The sequence below is a fragment of the Sabethes cyaneus genome, chromosome 3 (genome assembly GCF_943734655.1).
Source record: "Sabethes cyaneus chromosome 3, idSabCyanKW18_F2, whole genome shotgun sequence".
NCBI lineage: Eukaryota > Metazoa > Arthropoda > Insecta > Diptera > Culicidae > Sabethes > Sabethes cyaneus.
Genome location: NC_071355.1, coordinates 232,606,251 through 232,616,302, shown reverse-complemented (window position 1 = coordinate 232,616,302; position 10,052 = coordinate 232,606,251). Strand labels below are relative to the sequence as shown.

Genomic DNA, 10,052 nt, shown 5'->3' with positions numbered 1-10,052 from the left:
AGATATTAGAGATTCTAGTATCGAGATTCTAGAATCATTTGTTTTGGTCGCCATTTGCGCCATCTAGCGGATCAGTTTTCAAACTTTATTGTTCGTTTCCAGATGCGTCTTAAATTGATAAACAACTTTGTCGAAAACCGCAACCTTCTATTTCATGTCAGTCCTGAGATATAGGCAGTATTATTCGCCGTGTACTCAGTACACGACGCGACCGCTTATGTAACTTTTTTTAACGCGACCGCTCTAAGGTTAATGAAGTGGTGTGTAAAGATTTAACATTCACGATACTCTCTCACGACAGTATCCTACACGACACAAAGATTTAAAATATTGCCGGTCGTCCGGCCCTAAAACTGTCTTCATAGCGGAGGTTGAGTAACCCACCCTGGTGGAAACTACAGTCGTGTTGTAGTAACGAGTAAAAGCCGTGTCAACCTTGAGCGCCTGTTCTCATGTCATGGGCGGTTCTTAATGGCAAAACGATTCCTCAAGCAAATGATCAATTGTAGTTCAGGTTTGGAGCAGCTCACGACAGCGTCTGATCTAGAGTGGGCGGCTCAATTAAAGAATGTGGTGCCTCTGTACTAAAGCTAAGATAGCTGCCTCATCAGTCATCACTAGACTCGGCAGCGTGGCCCTAGTAAGGTAGCTTATCTGAACAAGTTAGATTAAACTTGCCTTAACCTAACTACTACGAACATTCAAGCAAACTCGAATCGGAATATTCGGCAACGGCCTAGGCGGCGAAACAAGGACGACGATTGGAAATTCGGTACTTGGAATTGCAGCTCGCTGAATTTCGCATTGTATAAGCTTCGCAGCTTCCCGAGACCCGGTCATTCGAAGCACAAAGCCACCTAGAGATCAGCTGACTAACGTACAATGGACCAAATTAACCACGTTCTCATAGATGGCCGGTTCTTCTCTAACATCACGAACATACGTTCCCTACGGGGTGCGAATATTATCGCTGAACATCACCTAGTAGCAGTATATGTGTGCTTCAAAGTGTCAACCGTATAGCAGACACGTAAGAGCCGTCCTTCTCTGTTGAACATCAGGCACTAAGATAAGCCACAATCTCGCGAAGAATTACGGGCGAGTACTGGATTAGGCACTGCTTTCTTCCGAGGAGAGCTTCAAACCTCGAAGCCGGTTGAGGCAGAATACACTCGGCCTTTGGAAAAGCCGCTACTGCGGCACTAGGTGAAACACATCGGCCGGTAAAGAGAAAAAAAATGCTAGAAAAAATTATCTGAACATTGCCAGTAGAGAGAACTTGGCCAAATACCGAGAAGCAAGGAACCAGTAAACCACGATCCTGAGGAGTAGAAAGCGCCAAAAACAGGACAGAGATGGTGAAGAATTAGAACAGCTATTCTGAGCCAATGACACGGGCTAGTCTAGTTAGTGTATTTAAGATTGCTGGTGACCACGGACAACCACACTAGTAAGGAGATCCAGCGGTGCATTCAAGCGGGAAACCGGGCCTACTTTGCCCATTGCAAAATGCTACGAAGCATACGTCGCAATATGAACCTGACGATGTACAAAATCTTCATCAGACCAGTGGATCTTTATGGATTTAAAGCTGTGACCCTGCTCACGGAGGACATACGCACCCTTGCCGTGTTCGAGCGAAGGTACTGCGGACAAAGTGAAAGCGGAGAGTGGCGGCTAAACGTTCAAGGCGGTTCGACCAGGTCGAAAGTGATTGCAACTTTTGAGGCGACGGAGGAAATTGGCGACGAATGGTCCAAGATCGAGTCGAATGGAGACGACTGCTTGAAACAGCACGAGCCAACCTGAACATAGACTGCTGAAGACGACGTCGTTTCTTCCTCAGTAGCGATATTAAATAGCTCGCGGGATAAGTGATTAATCCTCGCTGCATCTCCTCGAAGAGACTCGATCCAATTGACTCTGACAGTCTCTGCTTCTTCTTCAGCAGCATAGAGCCGGGGTGGCTCGTGCTGTTTCAAGCACTCGTCTCCATTCAAATCGGTCTTGGGCCACTCGTCGCCAATTTCCTAGTCGTCTCAGAAGTCGCAAATCGCTTTCGACCTGGTCAAGCCATCGTGCACGTTGGGCCCCCCTGTTCCTGGTGCCGGTTGGGTTGTTGAAGAGGACTATTTTCGTCGCACTGTCGTCCGGCATCCTTACGACGTATTCGGCCCACCGTAGCCTGCTAACTTTCGCTAGATGTACGATGGGAGTCTCCCCTAGCAGTGCCTGTAGCTCGTGATTCATACGCCTCCGCCACTCCGCATTCAGTTTGTACTCCGTCAAATATCGTCCGCAGCACTTTCCGCTCGAACACGGCAAGGGCGCGTATGTTCTCCGTGAGCAGCGTCATGGCTTCAAGTCCATAAAGAACTACCGGTCTAATAAGGGTTTTGTACATTGTTAGCTTCGTGCGGCGGCGTATGCTTCCTGAACGTAGCGTTTTACGAAGGGCAAAGAACGCCCGATTTCCCGCTTGGATGCGCTGCTGGGTCTCCTTACTAGTGTTGTTGTCCGCGGTCACCAGCGATCCCAAATACACGAACTCCTCTACCACTTCTACTTCGTCGCCGTCAGCGGTTACCGTACCTTCGCGCGTTTGTTTCCTTTGAGCCTCTTCCTTTCATGTGTTTGGTCTTCGACGCATTTATTTTTAGCCCAATTCTCCTAGACTCCCCTTTCAGTCTGGCGTAGATTGTCTCCGCCGTCGTAAAGTTCCTGGCAATGATATCGAAGTCATCTGCAAAGCCTAGAAGTTGGCTACTCTTGGTAAAAATCGTGTCTCTCGTTTCGATACCCGTTCGTCGGATCACCCCCTCAAGAGCGATGTTGAACAGCATGCAGGATAAACCGTCACCTTGTCTCAACCCTCGCCGCGTCTCGAAGGGACTCGAGAGTGTCCCAGAGATGCGTACGAAGCACATCACTCGATCCAATGTAGCTCTGATCAGTCGCGTCACTTTGTCCGGTAAATCGTATTCGTGCATGCTTGTCTCGATCGTCTGTATCGTATACTGCTTTGAAATCAATAAAGATGTGATGCGTGGGCACGTTGTACTCCCGACATTTCTGCAAGATCTGTCGGATAGTAAAGATTTGGTCCGTAGTTGCGCGAGCCCCCATGAAACCTGCCTGATAATTCCCTACGAAACCTTGTGCTATCGGTGACAGACGGCGTAACAGGATCTTGAGAGTACCTTGTAGGCAACGCCTGTCATTGTTGATTTTTGCTTGGTTTTGATCGTGGCGGTGCGTTCAAACTGGCATTTGGAATTGGTTTGGTAGAAGTATCAACCATCAAATCTAGGGTTGCCATGTCTGAAAATTACAAAAACCGGCCGGCGGTCGGTCCTGCCTTAAAAAAACGCGCGGGGAGGGGGGGGGGGGGGTTGTAGCAGCATATTAGAGGATTTGCCTGGAGGATGAGCCGTCAGTTGTGGAGATAGCGAACGGCAGGACATCACAGTAGCAACCACAACGAACAATGAATGGGTGATTGAAGATAGCTAGTTTTAGAGTGACAACTACTTGCTTCTGGCGCTAGTGGACAATTTAATGTACATTACAGCCAGAAGCAAGGTATTGTCACTGCTAAACTGATTATCTTCAATTGTGCTTCAATTATCCACTCAGAATTGCTAATAAATTTATCAGAAAATTTAACAAATCAGGTAAAAAGTACAAATCCGGCTTCACATGTCGGAAAACCGGCCTTTTCGCCGGATTGACCGGTCACCGGCTTTGCAAGTGAAAAACCGGCCACGTTGCAACCCTAATCAAATCGGAAGCACAGAAGGTTGCAGGAGCGAAATTTAAAAATGTTAGCGATATGTTTTGTTATGCTGCGATCGACATGTTAGTATAGTTACTATATATATAGTAACTATACATGTTAGCTCTAAAAACATGGCCGCCTGCCAGCCCCCTGGTCTATTACTATCAGTTGATCATCAAACAAAAAGAAAATTATGAATAAATATTTACGATTTTTATTTACATATAATAAATATTGGATTATGCAAATTGTAACACTATTTTGGTCATAACATTACTCGTCTGTCTCACTGTAAAACTAGCTGTCATTTGAGGGCTGCGTTCAAATATTTTCAATTTTTTGCTTTGAAAATGAATTTACGTAGTCCGTGAGTGAGCGAAGAAGGAAAATTGACCTATGTGTAAATATTTAAGCGAAAAAACCTGATCTTTGAGTAGTCTGCGCTAGAATCAGTTGTCCTTTAGCTGCATAATTCATTGTGAGTTAATCAGTCCATCGGAAGAGCATGGGTAACGCAGGTAGTAACCTTCCCCGGGAGCGCCATAAGTCAGGCTCGCACGATCCCATTCCGGGGTCTCCACTCAAGGACGGTCAGGCTTTCGTGTTCGATAAGAAACCGGACCCAAATCATCGGTTAGTTTTCCAGCGTAGCGAGGAGGAAGCCGAGCCGTACTATTCTAAATCCGTTCCGGAGCCAGAGTTTTTGCGTGAGCACCGCAAACGTTCGAACACCGTGTCGGAGGATTCGGCGCTGCAGTCGGAGGACGAAGGCAAAGAGGATCGGAAGGCGGCTCTGCCGACTGTTTTCAAGTGGGAGGGAGGAGGCAAGCAGGTGTACATTAGTGGCACCTTCTCCGAGTGGAAAGCCTTACCGATGGTCAAGAGTCATGGTGATTTTGTGACGATTATAGATCTTCCGGAAGGGGATCATCAGTACAAGTTTTGCGTTGATGGCGAGTGGAAGCATGATCCCCGATTGGTAAGAAAAGAAAGCGTTTAAAATGCTAAAACTTATTAATTTATATTCTTAAATTAAGAAAAACATCGAAAACGATGTAGGCACCAAAAACAACTTGGTATCTGTTCGTCAGTCCGACTTTGAAGTGTTTCAAGCACTCGCTAAGGACAGTGAAGATACCGGCAAGGATGAAACCAAAGAGTACAGTCAAGATATACCGACGAGCAAGCCATGGGGAAAGGAGTCGGGACCTCCGGTTCTTCCACCACATTTACTACAGGTTATTCTAAATAAGGACACACCACTATCGGTGAGTGAAGGCTGATGACTTTTGTGATGTAAATCTGTAATCTAAAATTGTTGCAGTGTGAGCCTACGCTGCTACCGGAACCGAACCACGTTATGCTGAACCACTTGTACGCGCTTTCCATTAAGGACGGGGTGATGGTTTTGAGTGCAACCCATCGCTACCGGAAGAAGTACGTTACCACGCTATTGTACAAACCTATCTAACCAGTGTAACGATTTGCCTATATAATTTTATCCCCTCAATTTGCTTGTCTTGTCCCATACCTACAGTTAATGGGAAACTTTTTAATTCTGTTGTATCTTTTGAGCGGGTTCTAACAGTCGTACTGCTAGACGAATTGGTTTGATCCATTTTGAAATGAATGTATGTATGTAACGTATTTTCGTAGAATGTAGGTAAAGTTTTATGATGAATCAGAATATTAGTTATGTATAAAAAGTGAGAGACATGCATACTGTTGATAACGAATATAATAACGCAGAGTGTAGTGAGCTCTGACATAGATGTAGGTAATCGCATGTGTCTCATGTTAGTTATAACTACAAATTTGAGATAGTTTCAATAAAATGTTTTTCTTCAATTGACAATTAAAGGATTTTTTCGGAGAGTGAATTTACGGATAACATAAGACAGTTTTTCACGATTGTACAATTTTACTGGAGAAAAAATCTACACAAAAATCATCATACATCGATCGCCGTTCCTGGCTAGCACCATGGCTGTCGGAATCGTCGTCCCCATGGGATTCGTCATCACTAGATTTAAGAGGATCATCCATCAATAACCGAAGATCCAGCAAGCGCAGAGCTTTTTCTGTAAATAGTTTCGTCCATTTAAAACGCTCGTTTTCGGTTCAAAAGCCCTCTACTTACTGTGTGCCGATTGGAAGCGGAAATCGTTCTGATGCTGCACCAGCCAGTCGTAAGTGGCTTGAAGTCTGCATTGTATCGCATGACCACCGACCAATAGAATCTCACTTCGATATGCGGTTTGAAACAGATCAAACAACAACAAAATGCCATTTTGCGTAATCTGTAGCATTGTGTTGAATTCTGTAAAAGTGTCAATGAATACAATTAAGTGCCGAACAAGGTCCACGCGAAAAGTTACGAACCGATGCTCATAGGATGCTGCATCCAACAGCGGAGAAGCTGATGAAATAGAATCACGAACGAGTTCGTGATTCGAATATGGCACTGACAGGATGTCGGCTTACGTCGCGAATCTCGGCTGAACAATGGCTGACGAAAATGGTCAATCCATCGAAGTGGGCGTGCCAGGGAGTTGCGTAGAAAGTAGACGGTATTCCGAGTACTTTCTACTAAGTGATGAGTTTCGGTTGAGTCGATCGTTCGATTCTGCGGCACCGACGTTTCCAACAAGGTGGCATATATCTGAAGTACACACGAATCTACGAGCAAACTGTAAGTTGTGGGAATTTCAGGCGGGTAAAACTTAACAAACCTTTCGTAAACTGAAACATTTTGAACGAACTGTTCAGTGAGAAACATTCCGGTTTACTTCGCCAGCAAATGGAACTTAACAAATCGACCGACTGTTCGGAGGATGATATCCTATAGAGAGCTTCCGACAGAAAAGCTAGTACGAGCGGACTATCAGGTCGACAATGTACAATTGATTTGAGTAAGTCCAATAGTGTTGATCCTCTAGAAAAAAATATCGTGTTTATTTGTTTATGCAAAACCCATGAGGTGAGATTATGTTTCGCAAACTTACCCGTCTTGTAACAGTTTCATGTGATGAGTGAGACTACACAGCACGGCAGCCGTTGCCGCTATCATTCCCATGTGGTCGTAAAGTTCGATCTACAAAACATAAAAATGAAGCTCTAGTATCCAACCGTCAACCGAAAGACAACTAAAACTTACGGCATAACTAATTTGGCTCAACGATTTACTGAGCACACTAATACAGTTCTGGTCCTGCGGTAGAGTGTCCTGAGGTTGCATTAATCGCACAGCCAGTGAGGGCACAAACTGACAAAATAACGCCAGCGCCGCAAGAAACCTTCTTGGAATGATAGCTTTTTCGTTAACGCAAAGGAGTTCGCGTTGGCAGATGTTCGCTTTGCCTTCCAGACGATACTTTTTACTGTTTCTGGAGAGAAAATCGAAGGCCACTTTTGCGCCCATATGAACTTCTTTCACACGCACCAACTGCAGTCGATTGCAGTAACGAGAGATTTCATGTACCGCTTGATTGACTACACTGACAACGGAGATTACAGTATCGTCTGGAAGTGGTCCTTTGCCACTAGCCATTATCGATAGCCAGGCTTGCATTTGACCCAAATATTTAGATAGATTAACATCGCATTTGGAAAACTTTGACATTCCATTGCTGGAACCCAATTGAGACATACTTTCAGCAGATATATCGAACATTTTTGGATCGATTGTGAACCTAAGTTTTGAAGTCACCCCATCAAAGACCCGTAGCCGTCGATTGTGCACAATGAAATCAGTTTCCGTTGCTGGTGTGTCGCTATTGATTGATTTATTCAAGCGCAAGGAAGTACTCTTTCGCTTAGTACGCATACTCATCATTTCTACATTTTTAAAGTCCAGTTCGGTTTTTTGAGCGAGTATAACTTTTTCTAAACTTTTCATTTTTGCAACCAGTTCCTGTCTAATAGTTTCACTTTCTTTCATCTTGTCTAAACGTAGTTGTTCATTTTGGCTCTTGATATTTTTAAGTTCGTAACGCAACATAGAAACCTCTCCATCTCGAATTTGTATGCGTTCCAAGACATCATTGTAATCACCCTGTAGCTTTTCGCTCTTCTTACTTGCCATCTCCAATTGGTTGTTGAGGAATCTGATTTGTATATCTTTAGCATGATCCATTTGTTGCGCTTCGCGGTTGGCCTGCGACAGTTGTTGTTGTGTTTGTAATCTACCATTGAAGACCTTTTTGGGACCAACATCTCGAGAAACAGGTTCCTTCGGTTTGAAGCTTGTTTTTGTTTGAATTGCTTCACTTACTGCTTCCTGGGAGACTTTCTTGGTCGGAGACACCTTTGGCCCATTATGCTGATCCGTGGAAATTTTTTCCGCACTTCCACTACTTTGCAGATTGGCTAGGTTGAAGACATCATCGAACTCGTTGTTGAAAAACTCGTCGATGTGTTTTTCTATATTGTCGTAGTTTTCATCGAATTGCTCACTAAACACGTCGTCGTCATCATCCTCAAGCAGATCAATTACCGCCGTGGAAACCGGGTTTACTCGAGAGGGACCCGGAATCGCCGCTGGCGGAGGCATCAGTTCACATGAATCGGCTTTTTTGACCATTGCTGGAGTACTGGTCGGAACGGTTCCCGTTGCGAATCTACCGAATGTAACTTCACCCGTCTGCGTTTGTTGGAAAAGCTCCACCTCCTCGACGGCTTGGGATGCCAAAATGATGAACTCGTCATCTTCGTCGCCCCAGAGAACGTCAGTCTTCGATGAGGATTTCGCAACCGTCGTTGGTGTTGTCTGTTTTTCCTTTTGCTGGTTATACTGTTGGCTGGATATAGTTTCAATATCCAAACGAGGCTTTTTACTTGAAGTAGAGGGTTGTTTCAACTGGAAATTTCCGAATCTTTTTGACGACATCGTGTTGATTACAATAAGCCTTTTTTATAAGGCACGCACTATACACACAGAAAACCTGTATTTCCATAGATCTTAAAACATTGCTAACTAGGAACAAAACTCAACATCACTGAATAATCTAAAATACTGTACAGACGGCTAAACTATGAACAATAGTTTACAATCTTAAACAAAATCCGGTGGAATGTTCCAAATAACATGTATAAACAATAATCGTTTTCTGCCTTGGCACGCTTTTCATTGTTGACTGTTGATCCTTTTGCCTTTGTCAAGTATTGACAGATGTTAGATCCCCGCGGAGTGTTTATGCATGGACGATGCCATATGTAGGGGAGTCCCGGTCTGTTTGGACCACCTTTTTACATTTGAAGATAGAATTAACAAAAGGGCGAATGTCGCAAGCGTGCACAAACCGAGTGAGGGTTGATTTTCCTATGCTGGTCCAGCAAAAAATAACTCTCACCCGTTTTGTTTACATTTGCGACATTCGCCCTTTTGTTAATTCTATCTAGATTTACTCGTAATTTCCGTTTCAACAGGAATTTTGGTAATTTTTATGCGTACTTACCCGGAAAAAAATAACCATAACGCGAAGAAAAAATAATGGTAACAGTAGGATATAAAATACAGTAAAAACAACCATACAGTAAAAACCGGCACCGTAGCAATTTAAATAAAATAATTACGTTCATTATATAAAACAAGTTCTTAGGAGTATAGGTAGGGTAGATGATCCATTAGTTGCGCTACTAAGCGCAATATAACTTCGTTTTGCTTGTTATTGAGGTATATGCTTCAATTAATGCTTGTGGGATATAAATTTGTCAAATACAAGATATTGGTCACGAGGCAAGACAATTGCTTTCGTTGTACGAGAAGCTTTATAAAGAAAAAATGAATTTTCCGATTCAATTATATTGTACCAACAGTTGCGCTAATGTTTCCTTAATTAAGTTTGATGTTCCTTTAATTGTGGTATTCCATATACATTGCTAGGTTGCTAAGTGAAAAAACATCGTAGCAAAACTATAGATGAGCGCCTATAGTTGTGCGCTCCAACTGCGCGTTGGATTTTGGAAAATTGGCCTTTTAGCAAATAATGCTTTAATTTTAAATGGTGTAGTCTAACTACCAATACTTCTAAAAACCTGTTTTATATAATGAATGGAATTGTTTTATCTAAAATGCTACGGTGACGAAAATATGCATTAATAATGAATAGTAGCGCAACTATAGGCGAGTTCGAGCAAAACTAATAGCAACCGTTCGCTACCTGGTTGTGATTATTGGAACTACAAAAAAAGTGCAATTCCCAAAATGCTTGCTGGTACCTATATGGAACTCGACTTTAAATGTAATATTTTATTGAATTACCAACAGTGGGAA

General features: G+C 43.4%; 2 protein-coding genes across 2 annotated transcripts; one reads left to right on the top strand and one right to left on the bottom strand.

Annotated features, from left to right (window-relative positions):
* Positions 1-4,125: 4,125 nt before the first annotated feature.
* LOC128741194 (5'-AMP-activated protein kinase subunit beta-1) lies at positions 4,126-5,622 on the top strand. The gene is made up of 3 exons (XM_053836813.1): positions 4,126-4,757; positions 4,816-5,046; positions 5,103-5,622. Exons 1-3 carry the CDS (start codon positions 4,284-4,286, stop codon positions 5,247-5,249), a joined length of 852 nt encoding a protein of 283 aa, XP_053692788.1. The 5' UTR covers positions 4,126-4,283; the 3' UTR covers positions 5,250-5,622.
* A 61-nt stretch (positions 5,623-5,683) lies between these two features.
* On the bottom strand, positions 5,684-8,825 carry LOC128740873 (ATR-interacting protein mus304). Its single transcript, XM_053836445.1, has 6 exons — positions 6,936-8,825; positions 6,784-6,872; positions 6,511-6,713; positions 6,161-6,457; positions 5,919-6,098; positions 5,684-5,859 (listed from the first exon to the last, which is right to left on the bottom strand). Exons 1-6 carry the CDS (start codon positions 8,664-8,666, stop codon positions 5,684-5,686), a joined length of 2,676 nt encoding a protein of 891 aa, XP_053692420.1. The 5' UTR covers positions 8,667-8,825.
* Positions 8,826-10,052: the final 1,227 nt, after the last annotated feature.